The sequence below is a fragment of the Sitophilus oryzae genome, unplaced genomic scaffold (genome assembly GCF_002938485.1).
Source record: "Sitophilus oryzae breed Bouriz unplaced genomic scaffold, Soryzae_2.0 scaffold_1185_pilon_pilon, whole genome shotgun sequence".
NCBI classification, from domain to species: domain Eukaryota; kingdom Metazoa; phylum Arthropoda; class Insecta; order Coleoptera; family Curculionidae; genus Sitophilus; species Sitophilus oryzae.
In genome coordinates this window covers 206,563-230,808 of record NW_022145821.1, presented here as the reverse complement: position 1 = coordinate 230,808, position 24,246 = coordinate 206,563, and the positions used below count along the sequence as shown (strand labels likewise).

The following is a 24,246-nucleotide window of genomic DNA, read 5'->3' as shown; positions in this document are numbered from 1 at the left end:
GAACAAAGGTTCCTTATTCTTCTGTATAATCTAGACAAGAATTAGAAATACTTAGCAGTTATGAGAGGATATCTTTCACCCCCACTGAGTTAATGAATTCCGCGAGAAATGTTTAAAAACTGCCCCCTCTGTCCATAACAAAAGACGCTCGATATGTCGAACTCCTGTAGCAAAATCTCATATCTTGGTTTGCTATTTATTTTTATTGTTATTAGATATAGTTTAAATGTGTTGATGTTGGTTAAATATATTTTAAATTGTTATAAAATTCTGCATCTCTCATAGCAAATATCACTTTCGTTTTAATTGATGCTCACATCTAGAATTTTTTTGCATTACAGCCGGTGCCGTTCAAAGCCTACTTATTTAAAGCGGGCCAATTTTTATATACTCTATATCTCGAAAAGGAATCGAGCAAAATATCAAGTGTGTTATATTTTTGGAAAGGTAATTTTAAATTATTTTCAATAAATTAAAAATATACAGGGTGTCCCATATAAAAAATCAAATTTTCTGTTGATAATTCCTAAATTATTAATTTTAAAAAAATTATACTTAAACCGTTAAATTTTACGTAAAAAGGTGCTTTGGAATTAATTGTTTTCATAAAAATACAACATTTTCCATAGCAAAAAAGTTACAGCGATTTATTAAAAATGCATATTTTAGAACAACACCCCGTAACTCCGAAACGGTAACAGACATCGATATGCGGTTTTCACCATCATGTTTTTGACAAAAATTGAGCTCCAGACACCGATATTAGTTTTTGTCTATCTCCTATAGAAAAGGTTGTTTCCATTTAAAAGCGTCGAATTTGACCCACCCTGTACTTGTATAAATAACTTTTATATGAATGCAACGAGACAAAAACTAAACATCCAAAAGACATCTAAATATCATGCATATTCTTTAAAAAACACATATAATAGATGTTTCTATTAAAAATGTTAAAATTATACAGGGTGTTCCTTAATGATACGCTAATATTTAAGGAGGTGATTATTGGACTTTTTTTTGTTTCTCCTCGTATAATTCACAGATGGAAACTTTCATTTTTAATTTAGATACTAAGAGATACTAAAAAGTGAAATAATTTACCTACAAATGGCTTGAAATATCAACAAAACCGGCCTACTAGAACAAAATATATTAAACTTTAAAATACATCAAAATTTTAAGGTGTCCGTTTTTCGTACTGAGGAGTGTATAACTGTTAGGCCAAAAGTCAATAATTAAGAAGATATTGCGAAACACCCTGTAAAATTGATCTGTGTAATGCACATTTATATTTTGTTTATAATTTCTACAGGTTCTAGGCTAGTTAGACAATATAAGGTTCACACATAAACCAAATATAATTTACTTAAGTAAAGAAACGCTATAAGTTTGAAAATAACAAATAGCTAACATTAAACTAACCTAAACTAACCACCACTAACGCTTTGTTGCAGAATGCATTCTATACCCTAACAACCCCCCACTGCAAGCAAACCATCTTACCTCCGCAATACTCAGCTACAATACCCCACCAGAAGCATGCCAAGTTAATGCCCAAAGCCCTCTTCCAAGAACAGCTCGCCAAGAGCAAAAGCTTCTCCAGCAAGTCGAAGCACAAACGACATTTCCAAATTCCGCTCCAGAAATGTCACAGTTTCAAGTTTCAAACGGCCGAGAGCTACTTCCAGCCTATCAAAAATATCCACGAGGAGAACTTGATGCGTAACGGATACGTCAGTGAGTACCCCGCAGGTGGTTCCAGCACCACTAGCCTCCACGGTACCAGGAACCATAAACGGGACAAACCGAAGCAGAAAACTAAAGGTCCGTTGGTACTGAGGCACGCGAACGATCAATTCCAGGAGAATATTCAGAATTCGGTGCAGTTACAGTATCCACAGCCCATATTGCCTAATACTAGAGGTGGGATACTACCGCATCCCAAGCAGAACGGTGTTGTCCAGTACGCTGACTTGGACATGCCGTCGAGCAGGAAGAGTTCGCACGAAAGTTCTAGCTCGGGTTCGACGAAAGGACACGCTAAAAAACAGAAACAAAAGACTGAATACGCTACTTTAAAATTCAACGATATAGGACAAGAGATAGATGTTTAATAGAGACAAAAATAGGAGTGATGTGAGGTGAATATGAACTGTCAGAAGCAGATCGGTAAAGATAATACTAATAGCTTTTTATTTTACTTAATTAACTACTTAATCTGCGGATTCATTTTTGATAGATCTACTCTGTTGTGGTTTTGTTTTACATATTAGTAACGTTGAATTTGATATTGCTGTTTATTTATATTATGAACTTAATGAAAATACATCCCAATAAAAATAAAATTTTAATTAGAGTGGTACGAAACGATAATATTTTAGTATTAAACATATTTTCCTAAAACTAAAATTTAAATCAAACTAAACAAAAACATTATGTTAAAATAAAGAATATAAATGTAGATATATTAAAATAGCATTCAAATTTTTATAAGACAAAATTTTCAGTATATGCCTTGCCATACAGTATATGCCTTGACGAAAACAAATTTTATTGTTTATGGACTTATAAATCAAAGCAAAATAATAAATACATTTATTTTCGTCAAATACTTTGTTTATTTGTCCATAATAAATTACAGAAAACAATTAAAGTAAGATCAAAACCAAAAGGCCGATAGCTAGCTCTAGGAATCTAATCTAAAATCAAAACCATGCAAATTATGCAATGCTGGATACTTCCAAAAAGTTATTGTATAGAAGTTAATACACATACAAATAAAAACAAATTTTAAAGAGTATTTTACAAAAAAAAATATATTTAAATAAAAATCTAATGTCAAAGAGGCATATTTCTTTAACGTAAAAAAAGAGTAAAGTATGTAATATAAAATAATAACATATACAAATTGTTCGTTTTAGTTATAAAGTTTATATTACACAGTTTTTATAGGGAACATCACATTTTGAATATTTCTTGGATCTTGTAAATATTCTGGGGCGATATTCTTGATAAAAAGGTGAATGCGTTTTTTTAGTCCAGATATCCCGAGATATACAATAGAGAGACAAAACTTCAAATTTCTTCATACTCTCTTTATTTTTTTTTTTGACTAATGTAAAATAAATTTTTGTTGTTTGTTGATAAATAAAGCTGTCAGTATCTTCAGATTTCACATTTTGAGAAACCTTAAAAAACTAAAAATATTATTGCAAAAAAAATAATACATATTTATATTTTTATATACTAACCCAAGTATATATTTTGAAGTCAGTATTACAATATTTCATTTAAATACGTTATATGGACTGCATACATATTGTTTTATTAATATAATAGTTCTATTGACAAAAAGGTGAAGGCGCTTCAAAATTTTTCAAAAAAGTGAAACAACTTAGTAGATTTATCTGAAACAAGTTAATAATATAGTATTCTAAAATTTTTAATTCGTAATTATATTCCTTAAAAAATTATTAATATTAATTATTTTATTAATGATCAGGCATTTCAAAATTCCTTAGAATATTTAGAAAAAATCACATCAAAAACTAATTATCAAAAATTCTGTTTTAGACTAACGGGACTACACCAAGCGGTAGCGATACATATATTTTTTAAGGTAATTATTAGTTTTTCACGTGTTTAGAAAATTAGACAATGTTAAATAGATATTTTCATTCAAAAATTAATTCAGTTTATTATTTGTTATAGCATGATGTTGTATACTCAGATCAACTAACTTTCTTTTTCTGATTCTTTATCGCAAACAGCCATTACAAAAACAACTGACCCCATTAACCACTAACAATTTCCTACAGAAAGTTACTTGATCTGTTATTTTTGTGATAATAGTCCCAAACAAAATGAAATCGTTATATAACACCTCCCTGTTTTACCTAATGTCAGGGATGTCCTTTAAAAACAACTTTGTTTTAGTAATGTGTTTAAAACATGATTTAATATTAGTTAATGATGAATTATGAATCAAAATTGTGTTTAAAACAGTAACTTTAAAACCGTTAAAAGAATCCAAAAAAAATATAAGTTATAATCCCTTATTTTACAGTACAGGGTGAGTCAACGATAGGGTGAAGTCCATTCCTCATTTGTTTCGATGTTTAAAAAAAATATTAAATATAAAAGTTACAGAGATGATTAAGATACATATTTTAAAACTATTATACAGTATACAGGGTGCTTCAAAAAAGTGTGGCGAATATAACATATGTTTTTTAAATGCAACACCCTATTTTTTATTTTAGTTTTAGATTTTGCGTAAAATTCCATATATATAATGTTATATACTTAAAATTAATAGTTTTTGTTATATTTAAATTTGTTTAAACAAATGTTAGATTGCAGTGGGTTAAAAAATTGGCAATGATGGCATTAATTCTGAAGTTGGACAACTAAAATTTGGTAGGAGAATTTTATAGAGATATAGGAAAAGACTGATGTAAAGATATTTTAGTTAGATGTTACAGGGTGTTCAAAATATATTTAGGAATTTCAACTACTTAAAATTAAGAAATTTTAATGTTTTTAAATGGTACACCCTATATATTATCATTTTTTCTGATAGATTTTACCAAACTCTTCAACTTTTATTAAGAATGTCATATAGCTATTTTTATTTTATTAGTTATAATTTATTTTTATAGTTATTCGCCTCGACGAAAAATCCCAAGTGTCATCTTTCATAATATAGAAATACACCAAGAAATTCACTACTGCGATTTAGTTTATTTGAGTAAAGTTAATTAATTTTAACTAATACCAGCAATTATAACTAATTATGAAGCTACTTGTTAAAGGTAAGTAATAAATAGCTTTGTTTTGTCATGGTAACTATGATTTTATAGGGTAATTTTATTGAAAATATGGGTAAAAATAGAAAAAATGGGAATAAATCGCAAACTATTAAAAATAGGGATATGACATACTTAATAAAAGTTGAAGAGTTTTGTCAAATCTATCAGAAAAAATGATAATATATAGGGTGTCCCATTTAAAAAATTTGAGATTTTTTAATTTTAAGTAGTTGAAATTCATAAATATATTTTGAACACCCTGTAACATCTAACTAAAATATCTTTACATATATCTTTTTTTTCATCTCTATAAAACTTCAGAAACAATGGCACCACTGACAATTTTTTACCACACTGCAATTTAACATTTGTTTAAATATATTGAAATATTACAAAAACTATGAATTTTAGGCATATAACATTATATATAAAAAAGTTATGGAATTTTACGCAGAATCTAAAAATAAAATAAAAAATAGGGGGTTGCATTTAAAAAAACATATGTTATAGCCGCCACACTTTTTTGAAGCACCTTGTATACTCTATAATAATTTTAAAATATGTATCTTAACCATCCCTATAACTTTTATATTAAACATTTTTTTGTAAACCTTGAAACAAATGAGATAATGGACTTTACTCTATCGTTGACTCACCCTGTACAATGTCTAAAAATAGCAAAAAAGATGAAAAAAAAAATAGTTACCAAAATATTTTTAGTGTGTTAACCAACAACGTTTGTTTTTTACAGCAAAAAAAGAACTTTTCATAACTATACTGGGTGAGTCTTAAATAAATGCAAATATTTTCAGGGCTGGTAAATCTCGATAAAAGAAACATATTTTCTCTTTACCGTTTTTCAAATAAGTCCAAAATAACCGAGTGATTTTACTTTAAAAATTTCCAAAAAATTATTTTTGCTTAAATTTTGAGAACCACTGTATCTTTTCTGTTTTTTTTTCTTGTAAATATAATTTACTACCTATGTTGCCGTATTATCAAGAAATTATGATTTTTAACTAAAAACTAAAAAAAAATACAAATTTTTTTTCCAAAAATTCCAAATTCTGAATTTTTTTTTCGCGAAAAAAAAATCATGATCGTATTTCTGGGGTCGAAATATACTACGCTTAAAAATATTGGCACTTATTTAAGACCCACTTTGTTTATTTAAAATATACCACATGGTCGGGAAAAAACGGCGTCAAAGACGGCTGCGGTATGATAATCGATGATAATTTTAGCGAGGTCAGGCCATAGACCTCTTTTACTTGGCCTGTACTCGTCCTCATTTATTAATGGTGTTTACTGTCAGTTGACCTTAAGAAGGTTGTAATTTATTTTGATATTGAGTAAAAATAGTTTTTAAATGGTGTAGTTTAAAACTTGAGAAAAAAATATTTCTTTGGAAATAGATGTGTGTGTCTGGAAACCTTCTATCCTTATAAGTAGTGTTAATTTTTGAAAAGATTTATGTCTATTTTTAGTAAACGTCTAGAAATTGGCCTCGCCAAAATTATTAACGATTATCATTCCCCAGCCCTCTTTGGCGCCGTTTTTTTTTCGATCATAAAGTATAACTAAATATATGAGCACCAGATAAATAGTTTACTGATAAACGGACTAGAATCAGTTAGGTTTGCTACTACAAGAATCTGCTGCTACTGATTAAAAGTGATGAGTTTTTAACATCTAGATGGATCGAAATTGGTATTCTTGTGTAAAGTTAAAAAAATAATAAACTTTTTTTTTGGAAAACTAAAAAATTCATGATTTTCAAAAATCCTCTGAATTCTGGATTATAATTTTTTTATACCAGGTGTTTCTCAAAAGTGGCTCACCTCTATAACTTTTTTTTATATTTTCAGATAAAAAAACGAGATTTGGTTAGGTTAGGTTAAGTTAGGTTACTTTAGTATATGACATAGATTAGGATTGATTGACGTATTCAATTGTTTTCGGTCACTTCCTGTTTCACCGGAAATGACTACAACTTTTGATTTTTAAATGACATATTTGTTATTTTTTTAATTTTTTTTTGATAAAAAATGACACTCTGAATAGAATGACATTTCATATGTCAACTTTTTACATTTTCGCATATATGATTTATATGAAATTGTAACATGCGGTTCATAACGACAATTTGACTCAAAATACGAAGTGTGTGGTAGTACCAAATTATTCATAAAAAAATGCTTTTTCCAAATATACTAATAAGCCACGCTTGTTCCATTTGAAAAGATTGAGATTTGATTACAAATACTATTTGGGCATCTTTTAACCGTCCAGGGCAAGACACGAAAAACATTAGACGATCAAATCTATTTTTCCAAGTCTTCTTGATTAAAAATTAGTGGTTCTAGTTCTAACACAGCAATGGCACTCTACACAATTTAAAATACGATTTTTTTTAAGAGAAAATGTCAAAAGTTGACATGCTATATGTCATTCTATTCACGGTGTAATTTTCTGTCAAATAGAGAAAAAAAATACCCAGTGTGCCATTTAAAAATCAAAAGTTGTAGTCATTTCGGGTGACACAGGAAGTGGTCGAAAACAATTGAATACGTCAATCAATTCTAAATTATGTCATATACAAATAACATACCAAATTTTTTTTTCTGAAAAAATACAAAAGTTATAGAGGTGAACTACTTTTGAGAAACGCCCGGTATAGCTGCCATTTATGCGATGGAGTCTTCTTTTTATAAATTATTTTTATTTAAAAGTGGCCATATCTACTGTTTTAAACACGTTTCATTCGATTTAAACCTTGTTTTCAATCATTTATATAAAAATATGTAAATCGTATCTTTCCTATGTTTTATATCGAATGTGTTCTTTCCAGCCCTACAGACCGGACCCTTGTGACCTGCTCTACGCTGACGTCGATTACAAATCCAACTACGGACCTATTAACTACAAAGCCGCATCTATCTATGCCGCTATGAAGAGAAATAGGAACAACAACAGGATGGAAGAAGTGGACAAAGAAGACTTGCTGTAGAAAAAATGCTTTCAGAAAAAGTTGTTTCTAATGAAAAGATATATGTTTCGCAACGGAAGCTTTTTGAGAAAATATTAATATAAGAAAAAAAAATATAATTGTAAATTAATTCAGTGTCTTGTATGTGGATTCAATTTTGAAATCCTCTGGGAATATTCAGAATTAAAACAGAACATAATAAACCAAAATATCTATCTTATATTTGTGTTTTTAAACACATGGTTAAAGCACAAATTAACTACAACAGATGCGAAAGAAAGCGACTGCATCGGAAACCGCTCGGCAAACCCGACACGCCTATTGAGTGGTGTAAATACACCAGTCGTTTAGTCCGGAAACCTATGCTGTGTCGTATTCGCTTGCTGGAATGACATAGTGCGTGGTTATATGTTTCTTTTTAAAAACGCGTATAGGATTTTTGTTGAACTTTTGAACTGTTATTTCTAAGTTTTGGTAATTTTTATTGGTATTTCTAATAATTTTTATTGGTTTTGGTATTTCTAAGTATTGGTAAATTATCCCTCGTCTTCGACTCGGGATAATTTTCAAAATATTCGTGCCCTCAAAAAAATTTCCGAAAATAATTTAAGCTCTTGTGATATTATAAGTGATACAATTTTTGAATTTGAATTGTTTTTAATGATACTAACAATTTTAGTTCAATTTTTAATAAAATTTATTTAATATTAATAGAAATCCAAGAGATTTGAAAACTCTTTTAGCGATTTATAACATTCTCAAATGAATTACAGGTGCCCTTATTTTCTATGAAAATCACACAGCTTTTTTCATAGTCGCTGCAGTTGCTATAGCTATAAAAAACTAATTTTTTAAGGTGTGAAAATTGCGACACACGCTAAATGGACTTGATTTTTCGTATGTCTCGAAGTCTGTGGACCTTTTTGTATGCCTCGATAACATATTGGTGCAGATTATTTTCACCCAAACAAATAATAACCCAAACTATACATTGATGCGTATTGTCTATGAACTCTTTCTGAAGGTCACAGAAACCTGAACGCGTAATTCGGTGTTCTTTCGCATCTGTTGTAGGTAATTTGTGGTTAAAGTGTCACTTGAATGAAGAATTTTATTTTTGTCAGCAATTAAAATATTTTTGGCGTAGAAATATTGTTGGCGTAGAAGACGATCTATTGCTGTATATTTATTAATAAAAAAAACAACAAAAATAAAAAACATGGAACAATTGGAAAATGTGATATATTTAAAAAGTGAAAGCAACAAGGAGCATATCACAATTTAGTGCATTCCATAAAATGTCTATAAACGATTTCAATTCTCAATGGTTTTGAAATTGTTCCAATAACGTTACTAGTTTGCAGTCAAGAAAACATTCAACTTCATATTACAAATTAAAAAAAATTAAATCAGATTGTAAAAATAAACTAATAATAATACCTAATAATGATTATGCACAATTTTTTCATACTTTTACAGTTTCTTCCATCTTAGTATTATCATAACCGTAACACATAGATGAATGAAACAAGTTTAGATTGGAAAGTGCTCATACGGACAACGTAAACACTATTTGGCGCTATTCTTGCAACGGTCGCGACCCAAAGCTTTTGAAAATTTCGGAGCGGTTCGGCTTTTTCCGGAATTATAGCGCCAAATATTGTTTATTCAAATTTATTATTATTTTAAGGACATGTATGAAATACCTAAGAAACATTGGAAACCGACGTTATGCCACGATCCACGATGGTTTTTGCAGTTCACAGTTCACAGCACACCTTTTTATGTTTTTAATGCCACTTTTTCACAGTTATCACGGGTTTCAGTAAATAAAACTTAAATTAAACTCACAAGATAGCAATAATTACTTTGAAAATGGACGCTTTAAAAACTTTTCGGAATTTTTTCAATGAGAGCGGTTTAGATTTTGAAAGTTTTTATAATTTTTCAAGATTCTGACCATAGATAAAAGAAAATAATCTACTATTAAGATAGATATGAAACTTAATAGTAAAATTTTGGGTCAAAGCGCCCCTCCGTGTTTTTAGTGGAGACTACGTTTAACCCGGCGCCTTCGCCTTTACTGCTGTAAATGTTTTTTATGTTTATATTTGAATCCAATTTTAACTTCGACAGGAACGTTGACCTTGAAACGTTAGTAATAGCATATAGAATATCTAGCTACGCAACAGAAGCCTCGTTAAATGTATAAAATCGTAGGTCCTTTAAAGGAGACAGGCTTTAAAAGCCTGTCTACAAATCAGATATTTTGATGCGATAGTTTCTACTACTAATAGACAGAGGGCGATAAATTTTAAAAGAAAACAGTTTTCTACAAACGAAATTTAAAAGAATTTTATGCAGTCTTGCCATTGTGTAATTTATATTGTAATACTTCCCTGATAAAGCCTAGCTTCAAATTTGCTACATCATTTAAACATATTAAAATAGATTAGAGCTCTTTTTCAAACGTTTAAGTATTAACTTTTATGTTAGTTGAGTTAAATCTTACGAGCTGAATTAAAATCACTTCCAAATTGTTTAAAATTTAAAAAATCGATTTTTTGCTTAACATAAATGGTACACCACTGCTTTTTTAAAGAAAATATAGTTTGATTCTAACTGAATCCTGAATTTTCATTGTAATTCGGCGACAATATAATAAGTATTGTTCTATATGACACCACTTCCTGACGTTCGATATGTTTTCTAATAATATACTTAAAATTAAAACTATTTTAAAAGCCAAACGAATAATTAATATAAGTGTATCTGACAAGGAACGAAGAATAGAAAGAAATTATTATACACCAAAAAAAGAGTGGGATGCCAATTAAAGTCTGTTTGAATCTGGCAACTGTGCATTTTAGCCGATCTTCAACAAAATTGATCTTTTGAGTTTTTCTTGTTCATCAAACGGTTGTCGAGAAAAAAATAAATATACTTATTAAGAGCCCGCCTTAATTCGTTTTCTAACGATTTTATATTTTTTAAATTAATTAGGAAACACCCTGTATATGCATATCACAGGCAACCAAATAAACTAGTAACCTCTAAAAATTATTTTTCCTACCACTAGCGACATACCGTGTTTTTAGTGTGCACTAAATTATTTTATCAAAATTTCACCATATAAGTTTCCAGGCAATGATTCTGACTGACAAAAGATATGGACAAGAGAAAATGATTTCTGTTTATGTTTGCGGTTGTTCTTAGCAACCGCTATAGCAGCGCCAGATCGCGTATAACGGTCGCGACCCAAAATTTTGACGGGCATTCCAATCTAAATTTATTTCCTTTATCTATGCCGTAACAATAAATAAATGACAAGAAATGACATATTTTAACCTAAAAACTCAAAATTCGCAACGAATATTCGCAAAAATTAAATCAGTGTCAATATTCCCGGCCCCAGATTTTAAATTATTCGAATTCCCAAAATATTAAAACAACTCTAAATGAATAAAATGAATATTTTGATTTTTTAAGTATTATGTTTTAGTGGGGTAACCCCAGAAGATTGCTGTAATTGAATATCAACCAATTCCGTTGCAAAACATCAGAATTCTTCATTATCGCAAATTTTTTCATTGTTAACCCGTTCACCATTGTAAAAAAATGCCCTAAAAACTATCTAAAAATAGAATCGATATAGGTGTAATTTTTTTCGATCGACAGTAGGAGATTTTATATAAACTTGATGCATTTTAATGTAATAAGCAATTTCTTTGTTATAGTTATAGAGAGTTTAGAATATTAATTGTTACCTACCCTAAAAATATCTCGTTTTGACAAATATTACTTTTATATATTTGGAAAATGTAAATAACTCGTTTGTATAGCCTTAACTATGTTTCTTTCGTCCTTTAAAACTAACGAGAAAGTAAATTAATTAAAGAATTTACAATTTAAAAAAAAACATATCTAATATATTTTAAAAAGCATAGTAGTTATTATATTATTTACATTTTCATCGACTCTATATATTTTAAACAATTTCAAAATTGTTAAAAATTACCTATTTCAAATGACACCAAATAGATGAGTATAAACAGTTCATACATTTTAATAAAACAGGAGTAAAGAAATATAATAATCTTGGAGCTAAAGTTCTATAAAATTGTTTAAAATATATCAGGATTTATATCTGTATTAACAACTCAAGCATTTCTTGCCTTGTTAAATCATCATGATATCACCCACCCAACTGAATATGAAAAAATATTTAAAAAAATAAAAAATAAAGTTTTGCACATATATTTTTTTCTACATGTTTTCACGCTTTAGGCCTATTTTAGTTTAAACGGCTTTGCAAATTGTTAAATATTTGATGGGTAATATTCAAAATCAATAATATTCAACAATTTTCAATTGCATATAAAAATGTATCTCCTTCAAAAAATAATTATTGCAATGTGTTTTTTTTTTGTATTTATAATTTATATATTTTTAATTTATACCATTATTTTTTGAAGGTATACATAGTTTAGTTAAGATATGTTTTAAAATCAACTGCTATAATAATAATATTAAATGTTTTGGTGCCAAAATTTCATTACATTCGTTTTGCATTTTTGCATTTTTAACTAATTAAGATGTTTAACTCTCTTTCCGCAAGACATACGTCCATTATGAAAAATAAATCTGAAAAATATACTATTTATGTAATTGGTGTGGTGCTGCAAAATCACGTTTAGACTTTTTATAATAATTAATATATTTGTATTAGGATCAATCTCTGTATAGTTAAGTTTATCGACGATTTAAAATATTGTATCATCTTGTAGATATGTAATATATACATAAAAGATAGCTCTTATGCCATTTAATAATAAAAATAAAGATACATTTCAAATTATTGTTTTTATTCCTTTAAATCGGGCAAGGGAGACGCGATAAATAAATGTTTGGTTAACTTGGTTATGGTTGGTTTATTGATGTAGGAGTGTATTGTAGGAAGTCAAAACTTTACCCATTGATATATATGTGATAAATGCATTTTAGTTTATTTTAAAAATTCCGACCGCAGCGCTCTAACGGCAGATATTAGAAGTGCCGGGTATAAACTGAACCAGTATGTATATTCATGCAGTCCCGTTACCGTTTATGCAGATGGCACTGAAATAATTTTAAAATCGTGGTTTTGTCATACTATTTAAGTATTTGATTTTTTACTGGTGCAGTTATTCGAAGTATAAAACACTCCGTACAAGGTTTGTGTGGTGTAACGCCTGTTTCGGGTAATAAAAAATAAGTGAAAAAGAGCCCAAATTAGGCGTCGTGGTGTGCTGTGACAATTTCAAATGAAGGGTCCAGGGGAAAACATGATAAGTACCATTTCACTGATTTTACAGGAGAGCACTGGACGGCTGGTAGTTAATCAGATTCTCGCCGTGTATTCTATATTTTTACTAGGCATATATCATAGGATTTAACAACTTACCGACATGCATTAGGATTTTACAAATTGTAAAATCCTAAAATTAAGAAATTGGCTTACCAATTTTTCCCCTGGACCCTTCAAGTGTTAATAAAATTGCTGAAAAAATGTTAACGCGTAATTTAGGCATTGTTGATGAGAGCGTATTAAAGCGTTGTTGGGTGCAATAACATTAAATAACTCAACTTTCCCGGATATTCAACTCTTCCGAAACAACATTTTACAGCTTTGCAGTCTCTCACACCGATTTGATCAAAAGCAAAAATGGCTTCAAGCAGTTCGACGAAACAAGTGAGTCAACAAAGTGCTCATTACATAATCAAAAAATTAAATAGGCATATATTATGAAAGGATATAATATAATTTGCAATAGTAATCGTATACTTTTTTTAGTAAAATGTTTTGTGAACATCTAAAATTAAAATTATGTACCTTTAAAAAAATTCGTTATAGCCGAAATAGCCCCACTAACAAAACCGGTGCGTAAAACTATGCTCGCTACCGTAGTTGAACTCATCTAATTTTTTTTTAGCTGGAATAATAAATTATAATACAAGTTAGATACCTATACTGAAGATATCAAAATATTTACTTTTTTGTTTTTATTTTTAGAATTTTCAAAAAACTTCTTAACACTTTCAGAATAATTATATAATACGTTTTTCGTATACTCGCTATTTAAACCCGTGTATTTGTATATACCAGTAGTTTACGATATTCTCCAATGGTGGCAGCACCGGCGGACAATGCACCAAGCCCACTGTATTTTAACTAAAAGTGAGTCTCATATATGAATCTAATTATTGTTACATTACCCACCCTCTCAGTAGAGGTTGTTAATGCCTGAATATAACTGAAAACCATAATTAAGTAAGAAACATGCTAAATGCCAAAATCACAACATAGAGGAGACTTACAAAACAAAGTCATTGAACATATTTCAAACTTAGGTTTTAAGTGCTAAACCTAATTATTGATACATTTATATTAACCATAATGGCAGTTAGTATATTTTTAAGAAAAAAATACCATTTTCTTTATTTTGACTTGTTTCTTACTTATGGTCTCCAATTATGTTACCAAGGTCCGCTACCTCCAACTTGCTGAACAATTCAAAAAATCCATTCTGTTTTTAGATCTTCACAACAACCATTTTCGTTCTTAACATGAAATTTACCACAAACGATTCGATTGAAACAAACGATTCTCTTTGTTTTCTAAATATTTTAGTAAAACATCTCCCTAATGGTCGCTTAGGAGGGAAGAGCGGCTAGCAAAATTACGTTCTTCAAGCAGAGTCGACAACTGCGTCCTCCACCGTTCCCATTCCCTGCATATATGCAATATAAACCCGCAGTATCCCATGTATGCTATGGCCCAAATCGCTGGCTAACATCATCCAAAATTTCAGTAATTTCTAGCTTTGAGTTAGGATAAGGATAATCCTGCTCAAATGTTCTTGGCGTATCACATTCCGAGACATTTCGAGACGTTCTATTTTTCGAATTACTTTTTCGCACCCTTGTTTTAACTATTCGCATAGCCGAATTGTCACAAGGTTTTTGAAACTCACTGTACCAGTTCTGATCAGAAGGGTGCCGTAACTATTTGGCTCCAGTGTTCTACTGATTATGATTTCAGTGTGTATTAATTTAAGAGTATGTGAAGAGCTAGAAGATCATGCAAACAACAGAGCTCACGAATTCTATGACAAAGTGAAATACCTGTCTGGAGAATTTGAGCCACAGACACAAATAATGATAATGAAGAGACAATAAAATTAACTTTGAGGAGATTCACAGAGAACCTAACATTTTGAAGGCTGAAGTGGAAAAGGCAATTAAAATCCAAAAAATCAATAAATCACCTGGTGAACATGGAATATCCGCTGAGGGTAATTTAACCCTCGACACATTTCACTATGCGGCAAACTGGTGAGTGACCAGGGGCATAGTGTCGATATACACGCCGTTGCATAAGAACGGTCCTCCGAAAAATTGTAGCAATTATAGAACAATAGCTCTTATATGTCACATGCAAGTAACATTCTACTCCATATCATAAACAACCGCTTAAAGCATTTTTTGCTCCCACAGATTCCTGACAAACAAACATGTTTTATGCCAGGAAGAGGAACAAGGGAACAAATCTTAAATGTAAGACAAATAATTGAAAAAGTAAATTTTATGCTTTGTCGACTACGGTAGGGCTTTTGATTGTTTAAAGTGGAAGCAGTTGTGATTAGTGTTTGAAAACATGAGACTAACCAAACATATTATCTTTCAGCTTAAAACCTTTACAAAGACCCTAAATCTAGAAAATTCATCAAAAACATGTTTTGGTTTAAACGTCAGAGATGTAATAGACAACAGTACTTATCAGTTAAGAAAAAACATTTTTTTATTTTAAAGTAAAATACAAAAACAAATTCTTATTGCTCTAATAATTTTCTTAATACTTTTCCATCTCCAACAGTTTCAAAATACGGATCGGTACAAAATTTGATACTCTTACAGGCTACAAAATGTTCAAAAATTAGAATTTCATTTTCGCCTCTTTTCAAAAACGGCGCCGGCAAATATCCACTTTGCTGAGGTCCTAACTTGAAGAACCTAGTCAAGACAAATCCGTTTACTATGATAAAACCCTTACTCCACCCTTTAAAATCGATATATGTATCTTTCAGTTCTGAACTAATATTTAGAACCGCTTTATACAGTCTTGGTCCATTTTTAAAGGAAGGTTTGTTCCAATCCGTCAGATTTTTGGTCCATTGTTTCTTGAACTCTAAAGGAACTATTTTCCAGTTGGATATGATTTCGTTATTGATCGATACGTTCCCTTGCCATAACCCCTTGTACTGATTAAATTGATACAGCTTCCCGTAATTGACTCTCCCAAAATTTTCTACAACCAAATCAAGGGTAGCTTTTGAATAGTCGTCAGTCCCTAAACTTATACTGGAATCTTTCTTCCTCCAGTAACCAAACCCATTCAAATCTTCTTCCGTTTCTAAAACCTTCGATACTAGAGTTCCGTTGATTAATACTAAAACTGTATCGCAAACGTGTCCTTCTACTTTTAATACTGATCCAGCTTTAATATCAATATTTTCTTTTCTGTATACAATGTATCCATAGCTTTGTCCGTTGCCATTATTAATATCCAACTGCTCCATAGAAACTAACGTTTCGCTCTTAATACTATAAAGGGATTGATCTATCAGACTATTTAAACTTAGCTCTCCAATAATCTCGATGTCTGGATAAGCTATTCTAAAAGTAGGTTCTGGAGGTGAAGGCTGCTTGACATATATGTCATTATATTCGGCGGTGAGTCTCTGAAGAGCCAGGTACTTGTCAGTGTAATCACCGTTTTCAGACAATGGCGCGTCGTAGTCGTAACTAGATGTATCAGGTTGAAAACCTGAAACAAAAATAAAATTAAGTGTCTATTATCCTAAAAACTTATGTGTTACCATGACAATACAAAATTATGATCATTTTATCCACCCACACCCTTTTTTCTTGATTTGACCTTTCCGCCGGCCAGGACAAGACACAAAAAACATTAGACGATCAAATCTATTTTTCCAATGCTCCTTGATTAAAAATTAGTGTTTTAAACACAGCTATGACACTCTAGATTGAATTTTAAAATACGATTTTTTAAGCAAAAATGTCAAAAGTTCACATATGATATGTCATTCTATTCAGAATGTCATTTTCTATCAAATAAAGTAAAAATATACCGAGGGTGCCGTTTGAAAATCAAAAGTTGTAGTCATTTGCGGTGAAACAGGAAGTGATCGAAAATAATTGAATACGTCAATCACTCCTAATTTATGTCATATATTAACATACCAAATCTCGTTTTTTTTATCTGAAAAAATAAAAAAGTTATAGGGGGTGAGCAACTTTTGAGACGCACCCGGTATTTTAAGCACTGTACATATATAGTGCGTCTATTGTATTATTTAAAACAATTATAAAACATATTTTATAATTGTTTTAAATAATAATGATATATTACCTGAATTATCGTCTTTTGTTCCAAAAATATTGGCACCGTTCAGAAAACCCCAGTTGGTACCACCATGCATCATATACAAGTTGAAAGAGGAATTCCACATCAGGATTTCCTCCAAAACTGCTTCAAACTTATTGGAAGCCCGTTCGTGGTGTTTTTCGGTATAATGATCAAACCAACCCGTCCAATACTCCATTACCATCAAAGGTTTATTAGGCTGATGACTTTTTAACAGGCCCAATTCAATGGAACAATCTTCTTGAAAATTGGCTGTGGCTAAAACACCTGACAATGTTCCTGCAAATAACAATAATAGTAAAAATACAAATATCCAAACAAAGTGGGCAATTAGACGTACCATTAAATCCTGCAGTAGGTGTGTCTGAAGTAAACAAAAGTTCCACAATACCATTATCCGTAAGAATGGTTTTTAAAGCTTCTAAATATGCCGTATCGATAGGCTTACTTTCCTCTTTGACATTTCCGTATTCATTTTCTATTTGTACTGCTATGATAGAGCCACCTTTGCTAAACTGTAAAGGTGCTACTAAGGGGAGAAGTTGTTTGAAGTACCGTTCGACATAAGACAAATATTTTGGATCTGAAGTGCGGACTTTTATGTCTTTTTGACGCAATAACCAACTTGGCAACCTGAAAATAAAATAGTTATATAAGTTGCAAATGCACAGCAATATAAAGCTAAACTGTTAGCTAATCAATTACTATTTATAAAATAATTTAACTCAATTCAATCAATTTTTTAGTAGTATTTTTTTATTAATAATCCTTTTGGATATTACCGAGGATATTACTATTTATAACCACTGACAATGTGCTAGAGAAATAATCCTTTCCAAAGATGGAAGAGCACGGTGTTACAATTTTCCCCCTAAAACAACTCCCCAAAAGGTACACAATACGCCTGAAAAGTTCCGGTCGAAAAATTACGCCGTAGTTTCAATCTTTATACATATATTTAACTACTCTGCATTAAAATATTTAAAAAAGCTCAGTGTTTCATTAAATAAGTAAAAGTATATTATAAACTATAACAGTAAAGTTACAGAAAATGTTTTCTAAGACAAATGAATTTTAAAAATGTTAAATATAAAACAGATGAAACGTATTAAGTTGAGGTGTCAAAGTATAAAGGTTATTAATAAATGTTCTACTTTCAAGATTAGAAGACGCATCTTTACCTAGGTGTTCTCCAGATGAATAGTTTTAATATCTAAATATTAAGTATAGTTATTTATATTTTACGGTCAAATAATTTTTGTTGAATATGACTTATATTCAAATAATGAACTGTTGCTTGTTGCCATACTGACCGTAATAGAATGTAACGATATTCAATATATTTGTATAGAGATTCTGGCAGCTTAAGACCGGACAATAAAACAAATAGAATATACAAATAAGCAAATGATTAAACAAAATTAAAAAATAAAAAAATTACAAAATATATGCAAAGATATATAAAATAGCAAATTATCTTTTTCAGATTTTTTTTTGATAGTTTGCCCAAACTAAACCAACATAAATTGACCCAAAATATTCGAGGGTATTTATATTTCATATGGCATTTTCCACAGTTAATTTTTTATCAAAGCCACCCAATGATTTTTCTCTCGTATTTTACCGTTGAAAGAGCCATGTGAAATAATACCGCGAGTATCTGCGAAACCGCTAACAATTTTGATATACTCTAAATACAGAAAATGTTCATGGGTGTTCCATTAAAAAAACACGAGGAAAAGCTATTTTATATTTTAGAAAGTTTGGAGTAGAATTTTGAACACCCTGTATGATTTAAGATTGCGATATTAATAAGCAAAGTAAGTACAGATCGTTTAAAGTAAATACGTAATATAGTTTTGATTTGAGGACAGTTTTCTTGTATTTCTAATACTTTCTTTTAAGAAATGTGCTGAAAAATAAAATTTTTTATTTATTCATTAATATCTCTGAAAATATCAAAATGTATTTACTCATATCTTACTATTATGTAAAGTGATCTGAAATGAAGCCAAAAATGCAATAATATACAGAGGGTTTCATTTAAAAAAATCATCCAGATCCACTCACACTTTTTGAGCCACCCTGTAGAAGTTAAATTTTTGTCCTGAAGTACATCTTAATACATACTTTAGGTTTGCACTTATCCAAAATTCCTAAATTTGTTATTATAGGAGCTACATGGAGCTACATTTTTATTATAGGAGCTACATACAGCCCGACGCACTATTGCCGGACCCTGTATAAGTGTATTTATTTAAAATGAGCAAGCCATACCGGGTGTTGCATCGTCGAGCGGGACATAGGAAATCCCATGTAAATTTTAATGTGGTGAATTATTGGCTTCCCTAATTATTTTAGAGAATAATTCTATTTAGGTTTATTGAAGAGCACTAAAACCCACATTCAAAAGAATAACTTTAGATATTTTTGATTAGCCCGTTTACCAGTTATCACCGATTTCTTTTTAAATATTTCTCCTTTCTTATGGCCCTGTATTTACTTATAAGCACCAGTCAAGGTAAAAGATAACTGTCAAATGAAGTTGTCATTTCAGAAATTTATCTATTTAGTCCTTTATTATTATTATTAAAAACTCATACCTACATCGAAAATATTAGCCATGAATTAAACTACCAAAGAAAAAGTATTGATGATTAAATGGTATTATCAAAGTGGTATTATCAAGGAAATAGTTATCAAAAGGTGTCGGACATGTTTGCTGCTCTGTATCCGAATAGACCGATACCTGAAAAATCTACAATCGCAAGGAAAATCCAGAGATTTGAGACCAAAGGTACCCTAATAAATAACTGCAGATGTGAAGCAAGGCAGGAACAAAGAGAAGATGCAAGAAATGATACCGACTTGGAAGTTTTATTGTGCGTGGAAGAGAACGATGGAAAGATCAGCACAAGGAAACTTGCGTTTCGAATTTTGAAACGACATAAATACCGTATGATCGAATAAAAACGGCGTCAGCGATGGCTATGAAATGAAGATCGCTTTTATATGTAAAATTATATGGGAAATGTCACCGATCGTCATTTCCAAGCCAACTGGACACCATTTTTTTTTCGATTATACGGTACAATTCCTTCAAATATGAAAAGCACCAAGAGCTACGAGATGGGGACGAAATACGGCGGTAGGCGTTTTGTTTTGATATGACAGCAAAATAAAAACACTAAATCACCACAATACACCAAAACACTTTTACTTTTACACTGGACGCGCGTTTCGCTAACCATGTTAGCATCATCAGCAGATGACTATAAACTTCAGTTTATAATTCAGTTTATAATCATCTGCTGATGATGCTAACATGGTTAGCGAAACGCGCGTCCAGTGTAAAAGTAAAAGTGTTTTGGTGTATTGTGGTGATTTAGTGTTAGCATCATCAGCCGATGATTATAAACTGAATTATAAACTGAAGTTTATAATCATCTGCTGATGATGCTAACATGGTTAGCGAAACGCGCGTCCAGTGTAAAAGTAAAAGTGTTTTGGTGTATTGTGGTGATTTAGTGTTTTTATTTTGCTGTGTAACACCAAAGGTTCCAACCCTCAACTGTAATATTTGATATGACGGAAAGAGCAAACACGGATAGGGAATTTTTAAAAAACATATGTTTCACTGACAAATGCACATTTACCTTAAATAATGAACCCAAAGTTCAAAATTATCGATATTGGAACAAAGAAAACCAACACAGGTTTGTCGAAACAAGGACGCAATATCCACAGAAAGTAAACGTTTGGACAGGGATATTCGGACACAATATTATCGGGCCATTATTTCTTACGCAAAATTTAAATGCAGAATATTATTTGGAACTACTCGAAAATCATATTTTACCTGCTTTACATGATGCCGCTAGGGAAAATCAGGAAGTTTGGTACCAAATGGATGGCTGCCCGGCACATAGTACCCTGGCTGTTCGGATATATTTAGACAATAGTTTTAACGGAAACGTTATTGGCCTAAATCATACAGTAAATTGGCCAGCAAGGTCTCCTGATATTTCGCCAAATGATTTCTGAGTCCATTTAAAAAACAGGATATACAAGGATAAAAAATACCCAAATCTAGACGTGTTAAAAACTTTTGCTATTTCTGCCGAATGCTATAGAATTTCAGTTTACCAACTAGCGAATGTAAGAAGAGAATTTTATGATCGCCTGGGTTATTGTCTAGCAGACGATGGAGGAATATTTGAACATCGTAAATCCTAAAGTTCTAAGAATTTAATAGTACCTAAATTAATAAGTTATTGAATATTGTAATAATGTTATAATTAACCCTGTAATTGATTACTTTATTTTACTTTAATTCATATTAATTTGTATTTATAAATACATCTTTAAGATTTGCGATGTAGGAATGAGTTTTCAATAATAATAAAGCACTAAATAAGTAAATTTCTGAAATGACAACTTCATTTGACAGTTATCTTTTACCTTGACTGGTGCTCATACGTAAATAGTAAATACAGGGCCATAAGAAAGGAGAAATATTTAAAAAGAAATCGGCGATAATTCGTAAACGAGCTAATCAAAAATATCTAAAGTTATTCTTTTGAATGTGGGTTTTAGTGCTCTTCAATAAACCTAAATAGAATTATTCTCTAAAATAATTAGGGAAGCCAATAATTGACCCCATTAAAATTTACATGGGATTCCCTATGTCCCGTCCGACGATGCAATACCCGGTATGGATAACGATAGTTTTTTGGTGAAAAATACACCTCAAAATATCCGTAATCTAAAACATTCATATTTGTATCTAAATTCGATACAAAAAAATCTAATGAACAGATTCATTAGAAAGACATAATAAAACTTACCCTCCAAACTCCCATTCGGCACAAATATACGGTCCCGGTCTCAATATAACCAACAGGTCCTCTTCTTGCGCCATCTCGACGAAACGCACCAAATCCAGGAACAAGCTGAAGTCGTTCTCGTCGACGTTTCCTCCGAAATCGAAGCGCCCATCTTCAGGCTCGTGAACATTCCAAGGGACGTACGTCTCGACGCAGTTCAGCCCCGCCGCGCGATACTTCCTCAGCCTGTCGCGCCAATATTCCGGATGTACTCGGAAATAGTGGAGGGCGCCACTAAATATTTTTATTTTCTTGCCGTTCAGTAAAAAGTCGGATTGGGTATCGTTCAGGCCACCCTGTATACCGCCCTCGGTGTAATATTGGTACAAAGTAGGCAGGATATCGATGTCGTTGTCCCCCATTGCAGCGTCGCGATCAGCTGACTGAACGTGTTTCGGTGTGGTTAGTCCAGTCGGGTTAGTCCAGGCGAAAAATAATGTACTAGAAATATTTAAAATGTACTAAAATCTAGTAGTAATTGTAAAGTCAAAGTTTTTTACCAAGCTTTACTATCGGTAAAGATCTTGACAGTGACAGCTGTTCCGGATCCTAGATAAAGGAAATAATACATTTAGATTGCCCGTCAAAATTTTGGGTCGCAAAATCCTTTTAGGTCGCGACCACAGAATATACTAACGAAAAAGAAGCCCAAGTTCCTTGTAATAAATCGGTTCCATTTTCGTAACGCCATCTCTCGACATAGCTGACATTATAGGTTAGCCAAAGGGGTGCGGGGCCGGGGGGAATTGTAAAATACACTTTTTTATTTTAATTATTTTTTTACGCTATTTGCAATTTTATTTTTAAAACATATTATGTGAAACAATCACATAATATGTCTTAAAAATAAAATTACAAACAGAAACAAAAGGAATTAAATAATCTGAAAATCTACAAAGTTTATTGATAAAAAAGTTAGGCTATGCAAATTGATAAGTATATTAAGTATAACCTCTTTGGTATAACATTGTTAAACAAACATTAACAAATCATAACATATCAGATCATAGAACTAAGAAAAGTACTATTGCATAAAAACAGGTGATACAATACTTCAAAATTAATTTTAACATAATATCAAAACCGAAAAATCAAACTGTAAACACAACCACACTTATCACAACAGAAATTAACACACACTTCCGCGGCAAATGTCCAAGAAAGACTGATCATTCTGATTGGTTCTGGTCCGGTCGTAGCTCACGTCGTATTGTCGGTAAGCAAAATCCCTGTCCAAAAATTTTGACGATCAGCGCCATCATCCGTCATAATTGGGAAACTTTTGCTGGAACCATTTTTAATATTTCACTTACATGGCCCTGGTCGCGACCGTTGTACGCGATCTGGCGCTGCTATAGCGGTTGCTAAGAACAACCGCCAAACAAAAACAAATAATTTTCTCTTGTCCATATCTCTTGTCAAAGTCAGAATCTTGAAAAATTATAAAAATCTTTCAAAATAACCTTCTTAACACCTCTCATTGAAAAAATTCCGAAGTGTTTAAAGCGTCAATTTTCAAAGTAATTATTGCTACCTATCTTGTGAGTTTAATTTAAGTTTTATTTACTAAAACCCGTGATAATTATGAAAAAGTGGCATTAAAAACTAAAAAAGGTGTGCTGTGAACTGCAAAAACCATCGTTCCATAGGTATTTCATACATGTCCTTATACAAAATAAAGGTTCTTCCATGCAACACACTGTATTTTATTTATAAAATTAAAAGAAAATAATAATAAATTTGAATAAATCATATTTGGTGACATAATTCCGGAAAAAGCCGAACCGCTCCGAAATTTTCAAAAGCTTTGGGTCGCGACCGTTGCAAGAATAGCACCAAAGAGTGTTTTCATTGTCCTTATGGGCACTTTCCAATCTAAACTTGTTTCATTTATGTATGGTTCCGGATTTATTTGAAGTCTTTGTCAAAAGTTAATACACACCTTTAAATACACACTATCTAACACGATCCACGTACACAGTGATTCAACCTTGGCGCCATACCATATAGTCTATACTAAAAGAAAAAAAAGTGAAGAATTAATTCAAATATCGAATGTTGTTTGAATGAAAT

General features: G+C 31.1%; 2 protein-coding genes and 1 long non-coding RNA gene across 5 annotated transcripts in view; 1 reads left to right on the top strand and 2 right to left on the bottom strand.

The window, feature by feature from the left end:
• Positions 1–7,756, top strand: part of LOC115891564 (hemicentin-1) — a 602,580-nt gene extending 594,824 nt beyond the window's left edge. For all 3 annotated transcript variants that reach the window (XM_030912053.1, XM_030912054.1, XM_030912055.1), the window contains 3 exons: positions 1,455–2,169; positions 3,574–3,619; positions 7,663–7,756. In XM_030912053.1, the coding sequence (XP_030767913.1) occupies positions 1,455–2,114 (660 nt within the window). In that variant the 3' untranslated portion in view covers positions 2,115–2,169; positions 3,574–3,619; positions 7,663–7,756. The remainder of the gene's footprint in view (positions 1–1,454; positions 2,170–3,573; positions 3,620–7,662) is intronic.
• A 7,863-nt stretch (positions 7,757–15,619) lies between these two features.
• On the bottom strand, positions 15,620–22,770 carry LOC115891566 (beta-galactosidase-1-like protein 2). The gene is made up of 5 exons (XM_030912061.1): positions 22,674–22,770; positions 22,135–22,614; positions 17,628–17,920; positions 17,273–17,566; positions 15,620–16,666 (listed from the first exon to the last, which is right to left on the bottom strand). Exons 1-5 carry the CDS (start codon positions 22,742–22,744, stop codon positions 15,672–15,674), a joined length of 2,133 nt encoding a protein of 710 aa, XP_030767921.1. The 5' UTR covers positions 22,745–22,770; the 3' UTR covers positions 15,620–15,671.
• A 1,245-nt stretch (positions 22,771–24,015) lies between these two features.
• LOC115891571 overlaps positions 24,016–24,246 on the bottom strand; it is a 62,753-nt gene continuing 62,522 nt past the window's right edge. Inside the window, exon 7 of the long non-coding RNA XR_004051877.1 lies at positions 24,016–24,189. This is a non-coding gene — a long non-coding RNA (uncharacterized LOC115891571). The remainder of the gene's footprint in view (positions 24,190–24,246) is intronic.